Consider the following 26005-nt stretch of genomic DNA (forward strand, 5'->3'; position numbering starts at 1 on the left):
CATCCCTCACTACCTCACTAATGAAGATAGAGATTGCAGGCTGGATAAGATGGTACGACGTGGATCTGGGAACCCCTTTTCTACTTCTCTCATTTACGGACAGTCCCGTTCGTTCCTTAATTTGGAATCTGGTAATGTCGGGCTACTGGTATGGAGGACAGACTTTTCTGATTTTACGGTGAAAACTATTTTAGAAGCCAACAGATTAAACAAGCAGTTAGTTTCTATTTCTTATGTTGAAATACATCACAAGATTCTACATAGGTCTTATTTTACGCCCAAATTACAGTTCCTTATCGGGGATGCTCCTAATTCTAATTGCTATAAATGTAGATTGCCTGAGGCGGACATTGTGCACTGTTTATGGTCATGCTCAAAAGTACAAATGATTTGGGGGTCACTTCAAACTTATATTAACACTGATTTAAAGATTGAGTTTACTATTGACAAGACCTGGGCTTTCTGGGGCATCTACCCTAACACATCCTCACACAATTTGTCCAAGGGTAACCGTATGTTACTTGTTAAGTTAGCTGGGGCCACTAAGAAAACTATACTTTCCCAGTGGATAACTTCTGATCCTGTCCCTATATCTTTGTTGTATCCCTGACTCTCATTTCTGTTCTCAATGGACTGGACTGACACCACACTATTGAAAGAAAAACACACTGAAAAGTTCTTTGATGTATGGCTTCCGTATATTCTTACTTTATCGACTACAGTAAGAGAGGCACTGAGGAAGTGCTTCCGTCTCACTTCATGGTATAATATGGAAGTCCTTACTTCTGGAATCCCATTTTGAAGGGTTGTTGGATACTTGTCTTGTCCTTTTCTTTTGGTAATGACTCCATTATTAACATATGTGCTCTGTGATATATTTTATAGATTTTTGTGTATTATTTTGTATTCTGATTTGTAACCTAAGTTATATATATTATGTAACAGTAAAGGTTATATAACTGTATCTTGGTTGTATACTGTACAATGTTGATTTTATATTGTACACCTGTCCATAAAAAAATTTTTATGAAAAAAAAAAGTAGTATCACTAACATTTAAAAAAAACCCTTTCACCAGGTCCCCCTGCCAAAGCAATACCCCTGACCGCTTCTCAGCCCAGGCCGAGGATCCCTGGGGAGGTGGGGACCCCCCAATAAAAGGGTCCCCCTCTCCAGGGCACCCCAGGCCTGGGCTGACAGCCCGGGGCAATCCCCGGCACCCCTGGCCGATGGGTTCCGGATTGATAGTGTAAATGTAGTGTAAAAGATAGAAGTGTAAATATTGTCTTTTGCAATAGAACTACAGGTCCCAGCAAGCCTCCCCCACATGTTGGTACTTGGAGAACCAGAAGTATCAGCATGCGGGACATTATGGGCCCGCTGGTAACTGTAGGTCTACTGCAAAAGAAATATATAAAAAAACGACAAGACACACACACACACCCTGATAGTACAATTTTATTTAAACATACATGTACACACGCATGCATACTCACACTCACACTCCCTATCACTCATGCTCACCTAATATCCCTGTAGCCAATCACGTCCACTTCTCCATGAAGCATCCACGGGTACCTAAAAAAAAAAAACATATTCACCTCTTCCTATGCGTAGTTCATATCCTCTATCCATGTAGGCATCCAGGGGGTTAAACAAAAAAAACGAAAAATCACGATCCATTACGGACATGAGGAAGGGTATGTGTTTACACATACTCTTTCTCTGCGCGAATGACTGGGACCTACGTGTGCCCAGTCATTGCAGGAGCCGCCAGCCAAAGAGCAGGCTCCTCCGTAGGTGCGGTCAGCCTGTCTCCCCCATAGACTTCAATGGTGTGAAATCTCCATTGAAGTCTATGGTGGGAACCGCTACATTGTATCATTTGATGGTAACCGCAAGGTTTACTTCAATTAACCTTGCGGTTCTCCAAGTACCAGCATGCAAGAGAGGCTTGCTGGGACCTGTAGTTCTATTTCAAAAGATAATATTTACACTTCTATCTTTTACACCACATTTACACTAATCAACCCGACACCCACCGGCCAGAGGTGCCGGGGATAGCCTCGAGCTATCAACCCAGGCCTGGGGTGCCCTCGAGAGGGGGACCACTTTATTGGGGGGATCCCCACCTCCTCAGGGATCCCCGGCCTGGGCTGACTAGCGGTCAGGCGTAATACTGGCTGAGGGACCCAGTGAAAGGATTCCCCTGGCTGTGGCATTACTCCCCCACTAGAAAAAGTCCCGTGCTGGTTATGTAAAATACAGGGGACCCCTACTCGTTTTGACCACATACCCCTTGTAGAGAGTATTTAGTAAATATTTTTGTTCATTTAATGATCACTTCCAAATTGATAGTTAATAATGCTAATAATTATATTACAATTTTCTCCTATAGGTTATTAATTGAGGCTGCAATAATAATAATTATTCCTGCAAAGAAGGTCATGGAGGGTGTGAATATTTTTAGCCACTGCCATTAGCAACATTCCCTCAGCTACCTCTAAGCATTTAGAAGTCTTAGGATACAAACTGAACTATAGTAACACAGAGCTATCTATAGTACACTATGCAGACAAAAGTGATTGGACAGCCCTACGAAACCGAAATGCATACCATGCATATCTTTGCACATGATTTCCAAATGGCCACTAATGTGGCGGTTTCGACAGTAACTCTTTTTGTAGGGAGGCCCTTGCACTTGCAGTTCTACGGTGCACAAAAAGATTATATCAGGACGACAGTGCCACCTGTCATGTTTCCAGGTCGATCCTGGACTGGTATACAGAAAATTCGGTAACCCGGATGCACTGGCCAGCTCAGAGTCCAGATCTTAACCCCATTGAGAGTCTCTGGGACGAATTAGAGCCACAGGTGCGTTCTAGGCCTACTCGACCATCTTCAGTGTCACAGTTGGTCACTGTACTAAAGGCGGACTGGCAAAACATACCGCCTGCTGTTGTACAGGAACTTGTGGACAGCTTGCCAAGAAGGGTGTCTGCAGTAATCACTGCACGGTGTAGACCTACAAAGTACTGATGTCAATAATCTCTTGTTGATCGATTTGCTGTCAGTCAATCACTTTAGCCTACATAGTGTATGTATATTATGATCTGATGTTTCTTAAGTAAATAGGAGCATACATCTTTTTGCAGGAGCTTCACTGATGGCTTTAGAATGTGTCAATTACCAGCTAAACAGTAGGTGAAATAATATTGTTTTATTAATATATATTTTCCAATTGTGTTTTAAAGGTTGGAGCAGGACATTGAACGACTAGAAAGTGAAGAATCTGTTATATCTGCCAAAGAACAAATCCTGAGAGAAAAGCTAAAAGAGACTGAAATTTCATTTGTAGATTTGCAAAAGGTATGATTTTCTCCATATTACTAGTAACAATAAAACATATATAGGCACTGGGAACTCTGTAGAATTCAAACAGTTTGAGGCATTGTTTTAAATGAGGGAAGAAGTAAATATTTCAAATGAATATGCATCTGTTGGCCCAAAATGACCCGCAGTCCAAATAAGCATGTGATCTTTGGGATAGCTAATCAACTGTATACTATCGGGAAACCTGGCTGCCTTGTCCTTTCTAGAGATGGGTTATGTAAGCTAACTAATTCTTATCACACTTTTCTCATACTTTTATATAAAGATACCATCAGTGTATAAAAGAATTATACAAAATACAGTTTTGACCAAAACATTATTGTAAATTACAAAACTAAAGGTGCCCGTGTAGGGCAACTACCAATCCGTCAGCAAACGGATCATGCTGTCACCGATGGCAATCGTGCAGTCCCCACAGACCACATGATATGCCGGCTCCCCCCTCCTTCGTCTGAATGGGATCGTACATCACATCCCAGATCAGATGAAAATGCAGGAAGACCTGGGGATGCGATTTCCGATCCCGTGGGAGTGCGCAGCCCATACACGGCACGATATAGCACCTATGTAAGACATACTTCCTATCTAGATAGGTGTCAGCTTATCCTTAGTGTACCGGATGGTTAGTTCAGCCAACGAAATGTGTGAAAAGTAGAAAAGGACAAGTACAAGCGTCTATTAGTGTTTTATTGTTAAATATTTCCAAAATACTAAGTGCCTATAAATGTGCACACCAAACCTACAGGGAGATTATGACCGCGCACCGTCTCCGACCTCTGCTTTACAATGCGGTTTCCTGCACTGCGAACACTGGCCACTGAAGCTTCTGATGGCCTTTGATTGCATCAGAGGCCAGCGTTCCCAGTGATGCACTGCGCGTCACCCGCGATGTGAGGAGCCTGCTGGATCTAGACAGATACAGTCAGAGGCAGCGGCGCAGTGGGAGCCAGCCGGGGTAGGAGCCAGGTGGTGAGGTAAGTACTTGGCGCAGGGGGCGGCACTGCATATCGGGCGCTACTTTAGGGGGCCTTGCATATGGGGCACTGCATAATGGACTTTACTTTAGGGGGCCTTGCATATGGGTCACTGCATTATGGGAACTACTTTAGAGGGCCCTGCATATGGGGACTGCATAAGGGGCTCTACGTTAGGGGGACCTGCATATGGGGCAAAACTACAGGGGGCACTGCATAAGGGGCACTACTTTAGGGGGACCTACATATGGGTCAAAACTACAGTGGGCATGGCATAAGGTGCACTGCATATTGGGCAAAACTACTGGGGGCACTCCATATTGGCACAAATGCACTGCATAAGGGTCACAATACAGATACACATAACTAAATATGGGGGTGTATCTCACATATACATATATATATATATATATATATATATATATTGTGACACAGTCAGGATAGGGATCCCTCTCCTGGGGCAGATGGACTCCCTCTTTACACACACAGCAGCCATAGAAACAGGATACAAGTCTGGGGTTCTCGTACAAACTGGTCGGCGCCAGTCTTTATTGTGCCAAATGAATATAACATAAACAAAACATAAACACAAGTCCTAGCCCGGCTGGGCACTAGCTACACAGCAGATTCCCTCTCTATAATAATGGTAGAGCCTATTGCCCTCACCATCAACAAAACACGTGCACAGTACTTACAAGGAAAGTAACTGTCTCTGAACAGGCTAGTCTGCCTGCTCTCCCAGCCACAAGCAAACCCAGCTTATATTAGCCATTTCCAGCTGCAAGCCCTAATGAGCCTGTTACCAGGCTGAAAGGCCCAAAACCTGGAGTGGCCTGTAGATGAAGCCCTCCCTCTCCTCACATCCACACCCCTAGGACCCAAACCGGCTATTCTCTAAAGCCGACATTTCTAGTCTGTTTTTCCAAAACATACTTCTCCTGGGAGATTCAGGACACATATGACAGGAACCTAGGACATACATAGAAGCCATTCCACACTTCTCCAGTGCTTCTATCACATATTCCCCCCCTTTATTTCGACCTGTGGGGCAGAACAACTGCAGCTCCAAAACAATGGACACGTGAAAGCATCTGCATTGGCCAGCTGGCTTCCTGGCCTGTGGACCTCATTCAGAGTCGGTCGCACGGTCGTACGCGAAAAGGGTCCGTATATGCAAATGATTCCCTCGCAAGTTGCGTCCCTAAGTTCGGATCGGTAGTTGGCCGACCAAGGGGAGGAAGCGGTCGGAAGACGAAAAAATACGCCCCCTTCTCGTACGCATTGCACGTCATCTCCGGGCATATAAGGATTAATCGAGACCATCGGGAACCATCGAAACTGGTCGTAGAGCTTAAGGTTGACCATACCCTCTCTTAAGCTCTACGATCATGTCAGTGTAAAAACCTCCCATGTCACATGTGCCATGACGCTACTTTGTTAATTATGCACTCCCATAATCCGTATGCACTCCCATAAAACGCCGTTCGCATAATGAGGCACGCCTGCGTTCGGATCTCCACTCCCCCGTTTTCAAGCACCTTCCCCTGTTACAACCCACAAACGCCTCAATCTGTCACTCAAACTTCCGACCTGGCTGTGTTCAAGGAGAGAGAAATTTCTGATCGTAGCGGCTAGTTTGCGCACGCGCATTGCGAACTGTACGCATGCGCAGTATAGCGAACATCGGTGGCGTACACCCATGCGGCCGCTTCGACCGACTCTGAATGAGGTCCTGTGTTCTACTGTAAATGTAAAGGTTTGTAATGCCAAGAATCATCTCGTTATTCTCGCATTACTGTCCTTGTTTTCTGACATCCATTTCAGAGGGGCATGGTCAGTGATCAATCTGAACTTTTTTCCCACCAAGTAGTACCTGAGAGTCTCTAACGCCCACTTTATGGCCAATGCTTCTTTCTCGACCGTAGCATAGTTTCTTTCATGTACATTTAATTTCTGGCTTAAGTAGAAAATCGGGTGTTCTTCACCCTCTTTGCATTGGGACAGGACCGCTCCGATGCCTACATCTGACGCATCGGTTTGTACAACAAACTATCTGTCAAAATCAGGGGTCATCAGAACTGGTTGGGTACATAATGCTATTTTTAACTCCTGGAAAGCCTTCTCTGCTTCAGGACCCCATTCCACCATGACTTTCTGTTTGCCTTTGGTAAGGTCAGTCAGTGGGACTCCAATGGTGGCAAAATTGGGTATAAACCTCCTATAATACCCAGTGATCCCTAAGAAGGCTCTCACCTGCTTTTTATTCAGGGGTCGTGGCCAGTTTTGGATTGCCTCAATCTTATTGAGTTGTGGCTTTATCAGACCTCTGCGAAAAGGTGTACCCAAGATATTTTACTTCTTCCATCCCCAGACAACACTTTTTGGGGTTGGCTGTCAAACCTGCCTTATAGATGGAGTCCAACACTGCTTGTACTTTGGGCAAGTGAGACTGCCAATCAGGACTATGAATGACCACATCATCCAGATAAGCAGCAGCATACTGTCTATGGGGACTTAGAATCCTATCCGTCATTCTTTGAAAGGTAGCAGGTGCCCCATGTAGCCCAAAGGGCAACATTTTGTATTGAAACAACCCCTCTGGTGCAGAATAAGCGGTCTTTTCTTTGGCGTTCTCAGTTAATGGCACTAGCCAATACCCTTTGGTTAAGTCAAGAATAGTTAAATATCTGGCTGTCCCCAGCCTTTCAATTAGTTCGTCCACCTAGGCTTACTGTTCAATTTCCGGAAGTCATTGCAGAATCGCACACTCCCGTCGGGTTTTGGAATGAGCACAATGGGACTTGACCACTCACTATGCGTTCTTCAGTTACACCCAACTCTAAAAAATGTTTAATTTCCTTCGACACCGATTCTCTTTGGGCTTCTGGTAACCTATAGGGTAACCTATAGGTTTTTAGGTTAACCTTAACCCCTGGGTCAGTGATGATGTCATGTTTGATGGCCGTGGTTTTCCCTGATAGGTCAGAAAACAGCACCCTATTTCTGATCAGAAATTCCTTAACCTCCTGCTGTTGACTGGCTGACAGGGTTTTTGCCACTGTCACTTCGGGTACCATGGGCCCTGGGTTTACTGGAGGGGCTCGGACGGTAGACAGTGCTGCTCTATCCTTCCAGGGTTTTATAAGATTTACATGGTATATCTGTTCTGGCTTTCTTTTCCCCGGCTGGTAAACTTTATAATTGACCTGACCCACTTTTTCTAAGATTTCAAAGGGTCCTTGCCATTTAGCCAAAATTTTACTTTCTACAGTGGGAACCAACACTCTGTCCCCAGGAGCAAATTTGCATAAGCGAGCATTGCGGTTGTATACCCTCTGCTGTGCCTGCTGGGCCTGTTCCAAGTGCTCTCTTACTATCGGCACCACAGCAGCAATTCTTTCTTGCATTTGAGAAACATTCTCGATAACTGTTTTATAAGGACTGGACTGTCCCTCTCATGTCTCACCCCCTTGGATGTCTCCCGTACAAAAAATCAAAAGGGAAAAACCCTGTGGAGGATTGGGGAACCTCTCTTATGGCCAACAGCAAATAAGGTAACAAGTAATCCCAATCTCTACCATCTTTGTCCACTACTTTCCTTAGCATGTGTTTTAAAGTTTTATTAAACCTCTCCACTAACCCACCGGTCTGGGGATGGAACACAGAGGTTCTTAATTGGTCAATTTTAAACAGGCGGCATAACTCCTTCATGATTTTTGACATAAACGGGGTACCTTGGTCAGTCAGGATCTCCTTAGGTATTCCCAACCTGCTGAAGACATGGACTAATTCTCTAGCAATGGTCTTGGTTGACGTATTGCGTAATGGTATCGCTTCCGGGTACCTGGTAGCGTAATCCATTATAACCAGAATGTATTGATGGCCCCGGGCAGACTTCATTAATGGCCCAACCAAATCCATAGCTATTCTTTCAAACGGAACCTCAATAATAGGTAACGGTACCAGGGGACTTTTGAAATGTGGCCTTGAAGCATGATACTGACATTCAGGGCAGGATGCACAATAGTCAGATACCTCTTTATTGACCTCGGGCCAAAAAAACCTCTGCACAATTCGCTCAGTAGTTTTCTCTACCCCTAGGTGGCCTGCCGTTATATGACCATGGGCTAGATCTAATACTGTTGTCCTGTATGCTTTGGGAACTATTAATTGTTCCACAATATCTTCTCCCTTATTAGTCACTTGGTACAAATCCTGACATACTGCCATGTGAGGATATGACAAAGGACTATCGGGGTCTATGGGTTTACCATTAATCACCTTGACATTCTCCCTGGCTTTTACCAGAGTAGGGTCATTCAAATGCTCCACGGCAAAGACCTCTCTCCTGACCTCAAGATCAGGCAGGCGGGCCACGGGCTCAATAACCCTCCCCACCTCAGTGGGAGGCACACCACTTGGTGAGCCACCATCACGCTCTGCATTCTCTAGTTCGCCAATCATACTAGAAAAAGGGAACATCTCTAACCCTGCTACTACGTCAGTAACCCTCTCAAACGAGTCAGGTCGATTTACCTCTGTGCAAAATTGGCTTTCCCACAACTTCCAGAAGTGAGCAAATTCTCTCCCCAATATTGCATCATACATTAAGCCCTGTACCAAACCCACAGAGACTATCGCGGAACCACACGGTGTTTCTATGTTCACTTCTGCAGTAACATAATACCGGGTATCCCCATGTATGTAGGTCACACCAACAGTTTTCCCCTTACGCTTCAAGGGGTACACCGTTCAGCCTTCACAAGTGTAACCAGGCTACCAGAATCTAACAGAGCCTCTACTCGGTTGCCTTCTACAGTGAGTATACACATGTGCTTATCTGTCTCAACCTGCCAGTCAGCAGTACAGGCTGGTTGTGCAAAGAAAGACATCCTGTGGTTGATATGAGCAGTATCACATTGCATAGGTTCAGAAGTAAGTGAACAATTAGCCGCAATATGGCCGAAACCACCACATCGGAAACATTGAATTACATTAATATCTATTCTTTTACGGGGCAGGAACCTTCCTGGCCTGGTTGGCCCGTCTCCAGGTTCCACACCCCCAGTCTTCAGTACCTTCCACCGCCCAGCACCCTTCTCCCCTTGAACAGTCTTACCAGTGTCAATGGAAGTTCGCCGATGCGCCATCGGGGCTCGGTGTGGCACACTCATCAGCACCTCAGTCGCCACGTACCTCTCGACCAGTTTGACTAGCTGGTTTGCGGACAGGGTCTGCATGGCTCACCCACTTGCGCAGAGACGCAGGTAGCGATTGCAGATACCGGTCCATCACGACTCTTTCCTCAATCTGTGGTCCTGTCAGCATCTCGGGCTGTGGTTAGATGGACGAGGTCATGCATCTATGAGCGTGGAGGTTTTTCCATTAGGAACTCCCAGTGGTGGACTCGTTGGGCCCGAACAAATGAGCAGGTTAGGATCTCCCGTTTTAACTTTGCATAGTCCTTGGTATCATCCAGGCCTTTTGTGGTTCTCCAGACAGGAAGGGTGCCACAAGACTTGCCCACTCTTTAGGCCACTTCTCTCTTTCGGCGGTTCTTTCAAAGGCCGTAAGGTATGCCTCCACTTCATTACTCTGGGTCATCTTTGCATAAAGTGACTGGCCCGTATGGTGTGAGTGTTAGATAGCAGAGCAGGGGAAGCATCTCCAAACCGGACTACAAGCTGTTGTACCACCTTTTTTATGGCCTGGCTGTTTTCTGCTATGGCCTGGTGGGTTTCCTCGATGGTGACTTGTTGTTGCCTCTGGGCTGCCTCCAAGGCCAATAGTTGAACCTGGTTGGATTCCTGCTGAGCCCTGGTAGCTTTTTGCTGAACCCTGGTAGCTTGGAACAAGGCTTTAACAATGTCCTCCATTTTGTCCTGGGGTGTAGGTTGGAAGCAGAATCTGGCATCCCTAAGCATCTGCGGACACCACCTCTATGGACTTCAAAGGACACAACTTTATATCCACACTGACAATTGGTGTCTGTCCCTTTAAATTTAAACGAAAATGTTTTCCTTGCTGCAATTTCAGTGTGTGATTGCCCTCATTATCCACCAAATGTGACACAGTCAGGATAGGGGTCCCTCTCCTGGGGTAGATGGACTCCCTCTTTACACACACAGCAGCCGTAGAAACAGGATACAAGTCTGGGGTTCTAGTACAAATTGGTCGGCGCCAGTCTTTATTGTGCCAAATGAATATAACATAAACACAAGTCCTAGCCCGGCTGGGCACTAGCTACACAGCAGATTCCCTCTCTATAATAATGGTAGAGCCTGTTGCCCTCACCATCAACAAAACACGTGCACAGTACTTACAAGGAAAGTAACCAAGTGTCTCTGAACAGGCTAGTCTGCCTGCTCACTCAGGTGTGAGACACTCAGCCACAAGCAAACCCAGCTTTTATTAGCCATTTCCAGCTGCAAGCCCTAATGAGCCTGTTACCAGGCTGAAAGGCCCAAAACCCGGAGTGGCCTGTGCATGGAGCCCTCACTCTCCTCACATCCACACCCCCAAGACCCAAACTGGCTTTTCTCTAAAGCCGACATTTCTAGTCTGTTTTTCCCAAACAGACTTCTCCTGGGGGTTTCAGAACACATATGACAGGAACCTAGGACATACATAGAAGCTATTCCATACTTCTCCAGTGCTTCTATCACAATATATATATATATATATATATATATATAAAACTCTAACACAGTCTGCCGGCACTCATCAAAAAATACAGCAACCTGCTCCGGTGCGCAGTGCAGCAATCCAGTCCAACTCCCAGAATGAACGGCACTCGTAGACAACAGAAATTGTAATAAAAAATGTATTCAGTCTACCGTTTTCAGGGTCTCAGCCCCGTCTTCAGGACATTACACACAAACAAACACATAAAACTTACCCCACTGTTGTAAACCCCACTCGTGGCCATCAGCTGTCCCACTGCGCTCCGGACGTAGGTACCACCCACCAGTTCCAGTCACTTACGCACTTCCGGGATCCGCTGCAGCCGTAACCGTAGGAACCGCCCGCTTGTGTGCCACAGACCGACCGCCAGCGTTCCAGCTACGTGCACTCGATGTCCTGGACCCGGGGGCCCACCTTCAACAAACCTGAAGCCGGGGAAGCTGTGGACATCACAAGAACAGTAATAATGTTACTGACAAACAAACAAATAAAATACAAGTACAGAGCAACAAACACAGAGTTTCAATAAAATATCAAAAACATGGCATACACCACCATACTAACCCATGACCACATGGGGAAATAGAGCCCTCATCAAATACAGAAGCTATACCAAAACGTTGTACTACATCAACATAAACTGCTATAGATAAGTTAAGGAAAAATAATATATCGTAACTAGGGCAGCCTAATGAAGTGTAACAAAACTATAGAAGGCTATTCCAATTCATTTTATCGTTAAGTCCACCTGGTTTAGTCGTACCAAGTCGCGTAATCCATCTAGATTCTTTAAATAGTAGAGTTTTAGCCCAATCACCCCCTCGTAGAGAGGGCGGAACATGATCAATGATAAAATATCTTAGGGAGTCTAACGAATGGCCTGCCTCCCCAAAGTGTCTGGCAACCGGCTGATCAATAGAACGGTGCGCAGTCATGCGTTCCCTGAATTTCCTTATTGTTTGGCCCACTTGGTAGAGACCACAGGGGCATATAATAACATACACTACATGGGTGGTCATACAGGTAAGTACAAATCTGATGTCATAAAATATGTTTTTATGAGGATGTTTAAACTTTTTACAGGGTACCATGAATTTACAAGTCGTACACCCACTACACTTATAGCACCCCGGCGGCTTAAAGCATACATTAGGCTGGTGTGTTTTATCAAAGTCAGAAATGTCTGAGTGGACCAGTCTGTCTTTTAAATTACAGCCCCTTTGAAAGGCCGCTAAAGGTCTCTTATTAAGTAACATGGGTGAATCCTTGTCAGTACTGACAATTGGCCACATAGCCTTAGTGGCCCTCCTTATTACTGGACTAGCAATTGTAATTCACTGGTCCATTGAGATCTTCATTTGAGATCTTGGCAGACCTCTCTTTAAAGCCGGTGGATGGTGACTAGACGCCATCAAAAATGTGTTCCTATCAGTGCTTTTACGTAATAGCCCTGTACGTATTACACAATCTACCACTGTTACATTTACATCCAAAAAGTTGGCACTATTGGGGCTATGGGAGAATGTAAACTTAATTGGTGAATTCAGCTGATTAATATCATGCATAAGGAGCTCAAAACGCTCAACTCCCCCTAGCCAAATTGAGGAACACATCGTCTATGTATCTGGTGAACATAAATATGCTTATCTCTGTATCATTGAAAAACATGCGTGCTTCTTGGTCAAAAATATAAATATTGGCGTACGAGGGGACGAACCCATGGCACACCCTCGTATAACCCATCAAATAAAAAATAATTGCGACGCAATGTTAATTCCAGGAAAAGCTCATGATCAAACACTGAAACAGACAGATTGTCCCTCAAAAACTTTTGCATAACCAACATGCCCCCTTCATGGGGGATAGAGGTATATAAGCTGCACACATCTAAACAGCACAATAGTGCCCCCTCAGGTAACCTATCAATGTCAATTAGTTTCTTCAGAAACATAGTGGTGTCCTTTAAGAACGTTGGTTGTTGATGTAAAAGTGGTTGTAGAATACAATCCAGCAACTGAGACACTGGCTGTAGCAGGGAGCCCCGAGTGGAGATAATTGGCCTGCCCGGTGGATGGACAGGATCTTTGTGTAGTTTGGCAGAGTATAGAGCACTGGCACCTTAGGATGCTGGACACATAAAGCCTTATATACTTTAGGATCGATAAGGTTATTATCCTTAGCTGCTGATAGAGTGGCAGACAACTCCTTTTGGTGTCTCAACGTTGGATCCCCCTGTAGTTTAGAATAAGCATCCTGTTCAGCCACTTTGACACCGGCTGTAAGTGGCCTGCCCAGGGGATGAACAGGGTCTTTGTGTAGTTTTGGCAGAGTATAGAGCACTGGCACTTTAGGATGCTGGACACATAAAGCCTTGTATAGTTTAGGATCGATAAGGTTATTATCCTTAGCTGCTGATAGAGTGGCAGACAACTCCTTTTGGTATCTCAACGTTGGATCCCCCCTGTAGTATAGAAAAGTTGGCTGATCAGGATGTTTATTCTAAACTACAGGGGGGATACCAAAAGGAGTTGTCTGCCACGCTATCAGCAGCTAAGGATAATAACCTTATCGATCCTAAAGTATATAAGGCTTTATGTGTCCAGCATCCTAAAGTGCCAGTGCTCTATACTCTGCCAAAACTACACAAAGATCCTGTCCTTCCCACAGGCAGGCCAATTATCTCTACTCGGGGCTCCCTGCTACAGCCAGTGTCTCAGTTGTTGGATTGTATTCTACAACCACTTTTACATCAACAACCAAGGTTCTTAAAGGACACCACTATGTTTCTGAAGAAACTAATTGACATTGATAGGTTACCCGAGGGGGCACTATTGTGCTGTTTAGATGTGTGCAGCCTATATACCTCTATCCCCCATGAAGGGGGCATGTTGGCTATGCAAAAGTTTTTGAGGGACAATCTGTCTGTTTCAGTGTTTGATCATGAGCTTTTCCTGAATTTGTTGGAATTAACATTGCGTCGCAATTATTTATTATTTGATGGGTGATACTTTTTACAGCTACTAGGGTGTGCCATGGGTTCGTCCGTGGCCCCCTCGCACGCCTATATTTATATGTTAGACCAAGAAGCAGGCATATTTTTCAATGACCCAGAGATAAGCAAATATATATTTATGTTCACCAGATACATAGACGATGTGTTCCTCATTTGGCATGGGGTAGTTGAGCATTTTGAACTCCTTATGCATGATATTAATCAGCTGAATTCACCAATTAAATTTACATTGTCCCATAGCCCCAATAGTGCCAACTTTTTGGATGTAAATGTAACAGTGGTAGATTGTGTAATACGTACATGGCTATTACGTAAAAGCACTGATAGGAACACATTTTTGATGGCGTCTAGTCACCATCCACCGGCTTTAAAGAGAGGTCTGCCAAGATCTCAAATGAAGATCTCAATGGACCAGTGAATTTACAGTTGCTAGTCCAGTAATAAGGAGGGCCACTAAGGCTATGTGGCCAATTGTCAGTACTGACAAGGATTCACCCATGTTACTTAATAAGAGACCTTTAGCGGCCTTTCAAAGGGGCTGTAATTTAAAAGACAGACTGGTCCACTCAGACATTTCTGACTTTGATAAAACACACCAGCCTAATGTATGCTTTAAGCCGCCGGGGTGCTATAAGTGTAGTGGGTGTACGACTTGTAAATTCATGGTACCCTGTAAAAAGTTTAAACATCCTCATAAAAACATATTTTATGACATCAGATTTGTACTTACCTGTATGACCACCCATGTAGTGTATGTTATTATATGCCCCTGTGGTCTCTACCAAGTGGGCCAAACAATAAGGAAATTCAGGGAACGCATGACTGCGCACCGTTCTGCCATTCGTATGTTACTGAATGGTAAAGATATTGATCAGCCGGTTGCCAGACACTTTGGGGAGGCAGGCTATTCATTGGACTCCCTAAGATATTTTATCATTGATCATGTTCCGCCCTCTCTACAAGGGGGTGATCGTGCTAAAACTCTACTATTTAAAGAATCTAGATGGATTACCCGACTTGTTATGACTAAGCCAGGTGGACTTAATAAAATTAATTGGAATAGCCTTCTATAGTTTTGTTACACTTGATTAGGCTGCCCTAGTTACGTTATATTATTTTTCCTTAACTTATCTATAGCTGTTTATGTTGATGTAGTACAACGTTTTGGTATAGCTTCTGTATTTGATGAGGGCTCTATTGCCTCATGGGGTCATGGGTTAGTATGGTGGTGTATGCCATGTTTTTGATATTTTATTGATACTCTGTGTTTGTTGTTCTGTACTTGTATTTTATTTGTTTGTTTGTCAGTAACATTATTACTGTTCTTGTGATATCCACAGCTTCCCCGGCTTCAGGTTTGTTGAAGGTGGCCCCCGGGTCCAGGACATCGAGTGCACGTAAGTGGAACGCTAGCGGTGGGCCAGTGGCACGCAAGCGGGCGGTTCCTATGGTTACGGCTGCAGCGGATCCCGGAAGTGCGTCAGTGACTGGAACTGGTGGGTGGTACCTACTTCCTGAGCGCAGTGGGACAGTTGATGGCCATGAGAGGGGCTTATAACAGTGGGGTAAGTGTTAAGTGTTTGTGTGTATTGTCCTGAAGACGGGGCTGAGACCCTGAAAACATTAGACTGAATACATTTGATTACAATTTCTGTTGTCTCCGAGTGCTGTTCATTCTGGGAGTTATATATATATATATATATATATATATATATATACATATATAATTTGGAACCATTCCCCCTGAAAAAAAAAGAAAAAAAAATCCTGCGTTTGCCACTGCTGGTGATATTAGATCCTACTTCTATTGGTATAGTTTTTAAATTCAGGAGAATTACCTTCTTTTTACAGGGGTTCCCAATACTGATATACAAAATATAAGTCCTTAATCGTGTGATACTGTATAAGTACTGGGACAGATGCTATTCTATTTCAAAATATAAGGTGCCAAACAGCGTACCAGAATGAAATAAGTTTACACCGTTAGGCGCTTCTCATTTTCCACTTTTCTCACAAAGACACCTTCTTGTTTAGTTGAAAACGATCTGACTACAGATGGCAGTTCACAATAGCACAAGTGCAAATACAGTATTGCTAAATATAAATGTTAATAAACTTTTGTGTATTTTCAGCACACTATAATTTATATTAATTAAGATGCAAATAAATGTAGTAAATATCATTATGAACATTTCTGAAATGTTTATTTTTCATTCTTTTTATAGAGCTTGTCAAATCAAAATAAAGGTAAGATATTTATATTGTTATTTAAAACTGTGCACTAATACATGTTCAAGATTATGTTTGTTCTGTCAGGTCACAAGTAATATATTTTACTAAGAAAAATAGTTTTTATTTCCCTAGAATACAACATGCGCTAAACTTTCCTTGTGTAGTAAGACATTACAGTTTTTCAACAAGGATATATGGAGACCAGCTGTTTAGGACAGGACTTATATACCCTGCTGTTATAAAAAGCCTAGCTACAAATATATATACGTACAGTACTAGACACAAACTATACACGTTAATAATCTGTATCCCTTCAATATAGCTGATAAAATAAGTTATTTTATTTTTGAATTATAGACTGAGAACTACAGTTGACTGTGATTATGTTGTGACTACTATATTTAGCCTTAATCAAATTTTACTTGAATTCCCTAGGTTTATGTGTATATGTTGTAAATGCAGTCAGAAAGTCTACATGTTAAGAGATTACTTACTCTGTGTCATCTGTGCATGGTGACCTTTGTAAGCTATTTTAAGCATACTTGCCTACTTTTCAAATCTGGGGTCAAGTGCAGTGGCATGACACTGAGACTCATGCCATCACATAATTGCCCCCTAAAGGGTAATGACGTGATCTGCATTATCAAGAGTCGGGGCTTTGATGCAGCAGTTCATCATGGTCTGATCAGGCCCTGTATTGTGTCCCCCTGCGCTGTAGGCGGAGCCTGATGGCTCAAATTGCGTGCCCTGCCCATGTCCCTACACATTGAAGTGGAATCTGGGAGGTTGGGCGACTTTTGAAGTCCAGTAGTCTCCCATACATGCTGGAGAGTAGACAAGTATGGTTTTAGACAAGACCTACAATGCAGTTACTGTATATTGCTTATTGTTTGTCAGAGCACCAGCAGAAATAGCTCAGTAGATGGAGAGGCAACAGAGTAGAGAGGGATAGAAGCTCACTAATGCCAGGCACTCTGATTTCCTATGTATAATGAAGACCAGGGACTTGGGGAGAGATGTATGAAGGGGCCTTCTAATAGGCGGTGAAGTCTGGACCTGCTTCGCCCATTATGAAGGCGAAGCAGGTCCAGAAACCGTTACTATGTTGTCACAATATAAAGCGTGTTTATTTTGCTTATAAAAAATGTATATTCCGGACAGTACAATACAATGTATCAAAATAACATCACATTAGACTTAAAAGGAGGAAAAAAATAATAAAGATTAAAAAGTAAAGATAAAAAAATAAATAATGAGAATAAAAAAATAAAAGAAAATCTCAGAAAGACAGAAGTTTCCAAAGCTAGTCTTAAAGTTACACCTTGAGCAAGGTAGTACACAGATCTCTGGCTAACTCAATCTGTGAGTCCTTGTTTTTCTTAGATCCCCTAGCACACAAGCCCGTATATATATTGAAACCTTGAGTGTGGTTTCTGAGATTTTATTTTTATTTTTTATTTTCATTATTTATTTTTATTATCTTTACTTTTTAATATTTATTATTTTTCTCCTCATTTTAAGTCTAATGTGATGTTTGTTATATTTTGATAAATTTTATTGTACTGTTCGGATGATACATTTTTTATAAGCAACATAAAACATTTTATATTGTGACAGCATAGTAACTGTTTCCATTGCGCAGTTTTTTGTATTATATTGGCTATATTATCTTTTTAACCCTCACAGAAGGTTAATTGGACTGCAGCATTGGAACCAGTGTGTTTTAATTACTTGGTAGCACCTTGTTTTCTGGTTATCTTACAGGTCCAGAAACCACTCACATATATTAAAAAACATTTGCAGAAGAGGGATAGTGTTAACTTACCTCTTCAAGGAATCACACTCTCCCTCCTTCGGCATCTCACCGTCGCCTGTAGTGAGTTTGCGGATGCGCCGGTAAGAAACCCCCAGCGGCACCCGCAGCTAATTGAAAAAGAAAAAGAAGAAATGTTATTGTTTTTTGTATGCACAATCCCTGGCTAGAACCGACAGTCAGGGACAGTGCTGTGTAGTGCGGCAATGACAGCTGCAGCTGTCGAAATCGATAGCTGCAGTTGTCAGAATGGTCAGTGCCACTGACCGTTCATATGTTGCCTCCCACTTCGGCGTATTATTTAGGGATTGCGGCGCCTATAATGATAGGGGAGCATTACTCCATGCAGGGAAGCGGTAACTGCAGCACATAAAATGCGCAGTTACTGATTTTATCCTAACACCCCTCCATACAACTACCCCTCTTCCTGAAAGTAACACCTCTGCATCTGGTGTTATGGATGAGCTCTCAGAAATGAGAACCATTCTCTGTTTCAAACAGTGAATGTTTCTGTGGCTGGAAGAATTGTGGCATCTCCTGTTCTAATGTGGGACATTTCCAAGCACCAGTCATAACAGTGTCTGCTGTGACACCTATTGCTATACCACTTAATGCAACTCATTTCTTCTGTGGATACAAGGCATAAGTCAGCAGCTGAGAGTTTGCAGTTCTTCTTCTGTATCTGTTCCTCAGCAGTCAGTTAGCATGGCTGGAACTAATCCATTTGTGGGTGATGGTGTGAGGGAGATATTGCTTGGCTAAATTAGCAGGTTACTTTTCTTTGAACTGCCAACCAACCACTAACTGATGAGTCAGTCAGACCTATGCAGTGCAGCATAATTATGTGGTCTGGACAGTTATTGATTTGAAGTTCTATTCACAAATACCCAAGGAAGCAATAACTCTAAATATGATTATTATGTATGAAACCAAGAATAAGAACAATATGTTCCCATTCAGATGGATTTCATTACATATAGGGCTATGATAGTTACATTTTACCCCACAGTCCATAAAAATCCAGAATTGCCTAAAACTACATGGACCTATTACAGAGCTTGAGGGATCTGGACCTGTTCCCTCCTGCCTCAGCTAGTCTATTGAACGCCAATGACAAGGCAATAAATCTGCACTTTGTGTCCTCTGATCCAGCTGTTCAGTAGTACGCTCTGATGCCTATTGTGCATGCTGATAAGTTATCTCTGCTGCTGTCTAAGCACAGCTCCGGCTTGGGGCTCCACAGTGTTGCTAACCTAACCTTGTTTACTCTCTTTTTAACCAGATGCAGTGAACTATATCTACTCCCAAATCCCTGACCTCAAAAACCTGTACTCTCATCACACAGAAACATCTCTTGTATGTGACAGAACAGCAAGAGTAGCTGGTAAGTATATTACACCTAATTTGTGGGGGTATGTGTATAGTTCTTATTCTTAAAACTCTTACCAACTTCATAGATTCATGATTGACAGATTCATAAAAGAAAATATTGATTTATTATACAAATATGTTCTAATATTTATCAAACATTTGGGTTTTTTTTGTTTTTAAAAAATGACTTGAAGAGGTTATTAACCATCAGCAGAAAGAATAGAACAAACTTTCAAGATAATTTTAGTGGATCCAAATATTTGAGTTCAGTGTGAGTTTATATGTCTTAAAGTCGAACATTTGTTTTATTTGTATCAGTGACGAACCTAATTCAAACTTTACTGTCTACAGTAAAAAAAATAAAAATTCTTTGCACCTGTTTATTGGGGGAATTTTTTTGCTTGTTTTAAGAGTAGGACCTTTAAAACAAGTTTTATCTGCAATGTATGTCCGACAACAACAACTGGTTTAACATAATTTTGTTCAGGATGCAAAAAATAATGTATTTCTATTCTACTATAGATCGCATTTGTGCTTGAGCAGCTGCTCATCCCAAATCTGGATTAGTTACAAATTGAACACATAAATTCTCATATCATGTATAGCAAAATTGAAATTAACAGTGTCTATCATTATTTTTTATACATTCAGTGACTTTGACTATATAACTATTATTGTTGTTTTTTTATTTTAATTAGTTTATTTTTTTTCTATTTACCATTTTTCAGGCAATAGTATAATTATGTTATTTATTTAACTTTTTCACTAGTTAAAAGATTATTCAAAACACTCCTGTCAGCAAAATGCAGTATAGATGCTGTACTGTATAGACAAGATGCAGTACAGCATAGACAACGTACACCATTACACCAGTGGAAAATTGTTCTGCTTCTTGATTTGTATCCACTTGAATATAAAACTGGTCATTGTTCAAAATCCACCACCTTTATTTTGTGATGCCCAGCAAAGGAGAAAATTCTGGAAGTAACCAAGAAGAATAATTGAAAAAAAAAAACAATAATAAAGAAACAACACATTATAGCTTTTAGTAGCTTTGAGATGTTGTAAAAAGTAATAGCATATTTTATTGGGCAGGCATATTGCATGATACTGCCACATCCACCACCTACTAATTGTAGGAATAGAGCACAGAGTATATTGCATATAGTTTATAATCCCTGTATTCACACATTATAAGTTCTAGTATCTAGTTAGTATATACTGTAGGTATAATAACAGCTATGCTCTGGTATAGCACTACAACTACAATAGTAGATGTATATTAAGTAAATTGTCCAAATGGCTAAAGGCAGTGAGGATGCAAAAGAGTCATGTTGTCTTTTTGTAGTCTCGTAATACATAAGATTAACTGTGTGCAATTCTGCATAGACACCGGTAGGAATCAGTACAAAACCAAACAAGAATGACTGTGAACCTATGTAGTTTCTAAGCCAATATAACTACTGTATGCTATCCCCCATCCTCTGGGCTTGGTTAAACCCTGTAAGGTAAAAGTACATATAATTAAAGTTTCTGATTTCAGGCTATTTCCTTTGCTGTAAGCAGCACCAGGTCCCACAATTTTGCCTATTCTATGAGAAGGGTGGTCACATTTTCTGGCTGGTAAAGTACCAGCTAGGTGAGAACTACGATGGAAGTGCACTCTCATACTTCCCAATATTTTAGATCCGTGAATCGGGCCCTGTCATGATAGGGGCATGGCTGTTAGTGGTGGGAATGTGACCATGCCTCAGTGCTCCTCTCCAAAAACCCATTCATTGGTGCGCGTGGTAGCCGTTATCCACTGCTCTTGCTATGCAGAGCATCAGTGAACGTGTGACATAGCTGATGAGTAGGGACTATGCCGCCTAAATCATCAAAATTAAAAGTAAAAAGGAGAACAACTACCTCTGGAACTGATTTATTGTATAAATGTTATAAAAAGAAAACAATGCAGCTGCCTAAGGGGAAATGTGACCTTTTCCCGACCCAACCAAAAAGGCTGCGCACAGATTCTACAGAATATAAAAGGCTTTCATAACCTCTACTCAATGAAAAATCAAATATGCTAAAATTGACTAAAATATATTTGTTTAAACATTTGTTTCTTTATTTCAACAAATGTATTTTGTTTAATCAACTTTAGCCAAAAATAAAAATATATATGTTTATTAAGTAAAGGTTCTGAAAGTCTTTTTTGATTCTGTGGTCTTGCCTTTGAAATACTGTATGGAAATATAATTTATATTCTCATCCACCATTATAAATCAAAGAATATAGGGCCTGATTCTGAGACGCACGCAGTGGCGTGTATTGGCGGTCGCTCGGCTGCAAGTTTATGCAAATGGCCTACAATTTGTAGCTCCTTCCCTTGTGTACATCCATGCCACTGACTGTGCAAGGACTGAGATGCCCACTTTTAGCACCCGTACATGCTGCAATAACGATTAGTGCATCCATATACTCCACCATCAAAACTTGCACCATCCCTATGGCAGTCGCAGTTTCTCCTATGCCTGTTCCTGTGCGCCTGGGAATGGAGCCCCTTGCATTGACACTCCCATAATACGCCTACTAAAAGGCCCGTGTTTGCGTGCACTACTAGCCACCTCCCAGGAATGCTCATCACTTTTACGCCGCCTCTCTGATAGCGTCTAAAATGATCGCAGCAGCACGTTTGTGCCTACACTCTGTGTAACTCGTGCACCGCATAGTTGCCAAGAATGCTGAACTACGTGAACAACCCCAATGCGTGCGGCTCAGAATCAGGCCCAGAATATCTTTCACCCAGAACTTGGAATTCAAAGTTTTATAGAACTATACTCAGATCGTCCAGGCATTATTTGCTTTCTGTGCTGGAAAACTTCACGTTAGTGCCCACTGCTTTGCTGTGCCCCTTGTGGTATTGTACCTGGGGCTACATTACTTATGTGCTCTAGTTAGTGCACTAGTGTACTGTGTGTATCTGGAATTTGTCAGTAGGGTTAGTGAACTGTGTGTGTATAGTTTGTATGTACAATATACATTAATGCAATCAATTGTTTTAGTTGAGGTATCGTATAAGTGCTATGCATTTTCCCAGCTGTGTTTAGACATTGTATTCATTCTTATTGGTCTTGTGAAAGGCAATTGTGTCTAGTAACAGTATTGTGCCTAACATAATTATTCCATAGTGCCCTGGTTATCAGGCTCCAGGTGCTGGTACTGATATGTAGTTTTTGTAGTTAATTTGTGTAATTGTCAGATATGTTTCCTTCTTGTGGTATGATCATTCTACACTTCCCTGTGATGCCCTATGCCTGCCTTTTAAGGTCCAGCACTGTACTATACTGAACAGCATGCAGTGCATTGTTACTAGCAATAGTCTAAAACTGACAATTGAAGTTGCAACTAAAACCTGAAGTACATCATGAGCTCCAGCTGCCTCATTTTTGGTTTGAATCCTGAAGGGACCTGGTCAGCTAAGTTTGTAAAATTGTCATCCTACCAGTGCTTCTTGCTGACTACAAGATCTATAAGGGAATAAGGAGCAGGCAGTGGTGGGTGTAGCTGATCTGGGGCTCTGAATATATCATGGTCCTCCATACCATACACGAGCCCCGACTAAATGTACTGCATGATGTACGTTGGATATGAGACTGGCATTTATGTGTGAAATGCATGTTTGATATGAGACTATACGATATGAGAGATTACATTAAGTCCTGCCTCCTCCACTTGTCACACATGAAGCACATATTCCCTCTCACTGCACATGTCACATATGCACCCCACCCTCCACAACTTGTCCCATATCATGTGATACCGTTTTCTCTCCACTTTTACATTGTCTTATATGCTCCCCCAACTTTTGTCCCATGTCACACATGCCCCAAGCCCATCTACGACTCAGGTTTCTATCTGCTGTGCTGTCTTGGGGAGAAGGGCATTGAAGGTATAACTCTGTGCATGGGCATAATTACCATAAATGCAAGGGGTGCAGCTGGTATGGGGCCCAGAGCTGAGGGGGACCCATCTTCCTTGTCAAAGTTACATGTGTTAAATAGATATTTCACCATTGGGTGGTTATACATTTTTGTTATGGGGCCTTCAAATACCTAGTTACGCCCCTGACTGTAGAGGTCAGATGACATCACCAATGCTCTGCACATGTGATACTCACTAAAAAATCTTCAAAAGCCATTAATAGGTAAGTACAAGCATGCCTCAACACAACTGAATTACGAGTGCATGAATTAAAATAACAACAAGCAACGCTTATAAAAAATAAGTATGTATTAGCCTATTACTCTTTTATTAATACTACTTTTTAATGTAATGTATTAATTTTTATTTGTAATTGATCATACTTCATATCTCTGCCATCATCCCCCTAATTTCTCCCATTGCCACCCTCAAATATATTTCATTGGCCCCCTCATATCTCTCCCATTGCCCTCCTCATGTCTCTACCATTGACCTCTTATATATCTCTCATAGCTACCTTTTTGTTTATCACATTGCCATCTCATAGTTATTCTCACTGACCTCCTCCACCCCAGTTACCTTATAACAGGCCATTCATCTTCCGTTCCACTGCACACTCTGCATCTTTGCTGCACAGACAGGAAAGAGGAAATACGAACACACTTCCTGTCTCAGCCAGGCTTTCTGCCTAATGTCTTATGCCTACATCATAGAGCAGCAACATGAGCTTCTGATTTACAGGGCAGTGCAACCATCTGAAATCTTCTCCATGGACACTGTAGCAGGATAAGAGTTGATGGAGGGTCTACTGGAGAAGGCTAGCGCTGAGCCTGAACATCACTATACCTCTGCACACATCAGCATAGTCCTTGACTGACCAGGCCTATGACAAAAGAAAGTAAAGAAACAGGTGATCGGTGCCAAGAATGGGTGTGGCCAGAGCTGTGAGCACCCATATTGCCCTGGTCCCCTGTTGCTAATTTGTAATGTAAAGCCAAGATTTTAAATATTACTGAATTGCCTTATTAACATTTTGCCAATAAATTTTTGCTTTATTTTTTGGTTGGAGAGACCTGTTCAGCTGTGCATTTTTATCTGACATTTGCCACGGAGCAATGTCTGTGAAGCTGTGAGTCAAAGTCATAGACTTCTGGATATACCTCTGAATGTATTTCATACATTTTAGCACACTCTTTGAAGCATACTAAGAATCGTGTTTGCCGTTGAACCCGATTCGCTGGACAGCACCAGAACATTTTGTGCTCAAATCTCAAATTTACTATGAATTGTGTTTGTCTGTCGGCTTTGACTCAATGGTGATCCTCTGCAAATTGTGGCATGTGCGATTTGAATGGTATTGGTATTTTTTCGCTGGAACTCGCAAATCCAGCAATTCTCCTGAAACAGATTCAATTCACAATTGAATTGGTTTCAGGCAAATGATTGGACTTGCTAGTTCAAGTGAAAAAATAGAAAACGATTTTAATCCCAACACGTTTTCACAATTATTCCTATTGCTCCTGGGTCCTTTCATTCAGAAGGTAATATCCAAAATAAAGCTTTGTCCATACACAGCAAAATAGCCTGTGACTTAAACATTGCAGAAACAGGCTATTTTGCTGTGTATGGACAAAGCTTTATTTTGGATATTACCATCTGAATGAAAGAACCCAGGAGCAATAGGAATAATTGTGAAAACGTGTTGGGATTAAAATCGTTTTCTATTTTTTCACTTGAACTAGCAAGTCCAATCATTTGCCTGAAACCAATTCAATCATGATTAAGGCTAGATGAATATAAAAACATTCCACATCCAAACACACTACAGATTTGTTCTTCTATTGATTTTATGATTTGAGATGCAATTTAGGTACTATTTGACAAACTAGATTCTTAGTAAATCTGTGACTTGTATGCGTGTCAGTGTTAAAGGTTTGAGGTTTGATCTGGTGCAATGAGTCAATTTGGTGTATTTAGTCATGTTTAAGGTGCGATTCGGGTGCAGTTTTGGCTTTAGTAAATCCCCAATTTGCAAAATTGCATCATAATTTCCAGAAAACTCCAAATGTTTGCCAGTGTAGATTATAGGCTGATCATAGAAATAATACAGGAAAATGTAGAGTCCATGATAAAGGCCTATCACTAAACCAGCTTGCCTGCTGTTATCATATGTTCTATTTATACAATTTCCTACATTTTTGTGTGTTTTATCTTTTTAAATCTGGTTTATTTGCTGACCTAAAATTTCTAGACCAACTGTTGGTTATCTATATATACATAGGATACATTGTTTATACCTTTGCTCCAGACAAATGATGTCTGATACTTTTATCATGATGTGCCTCCTCTCAAACATATCTGTCTTTGTAAAGATCCTAAATGCCACAGGACACATTAAGCGTTTAGTTAGCGTACTGTACCCCAGTCCTTCTCAGCCCCAATGTATACTGTCATTTACAGTTCATTGCCTGTATTCTCCTTGTAACGGATCTAAGTCTACACTGTCAATCTTTTACACACAAATAAAACTTAGATATAAAATGGACATGCTGATGATGAG

General features: G+C 42.0%; 1 protein-coding gene across 1 annotated transcript in view; it reads left to right on the top strand.

The window, feature by feature from the left end:
* Positions 1-26005, top strand: part of LOC148454087 (paralemmin-1-like) — a 245424-nt gene that overhangs the window by 217275 nt on the left and 2144 nt on the right. Inside the window, exons 4-6 of the mRNA XM_088461269.1 lie at positions 3254-3368; positions 16289-16310; positions 19391-19492. Coding sequence (XP_088317395.1) covers positions 3254-3368; positions 16289-16310; positions 19391-19492 — 239 coding nt within the window. The remainder of the gene's footprint in view (positions 1-3253; positions 3369-16288; positions 16311-19390; positions 19493-26005) is intronic.

Source organism: Taudactylus pleione, unplaced genomic scaffold (genome assembly GCF_031769625.1).
Source record: "Taudactylus pleione unplaced genomic scaffold, aTauple2 ptg001032l, whole genome shotgun sequence".
Lineage (NCBI taxonomy): Eukaryota > Metazoa > Chordata > Amphibia > Anura > Myobatrachidae > Taudactylus > Taudactylus pleione.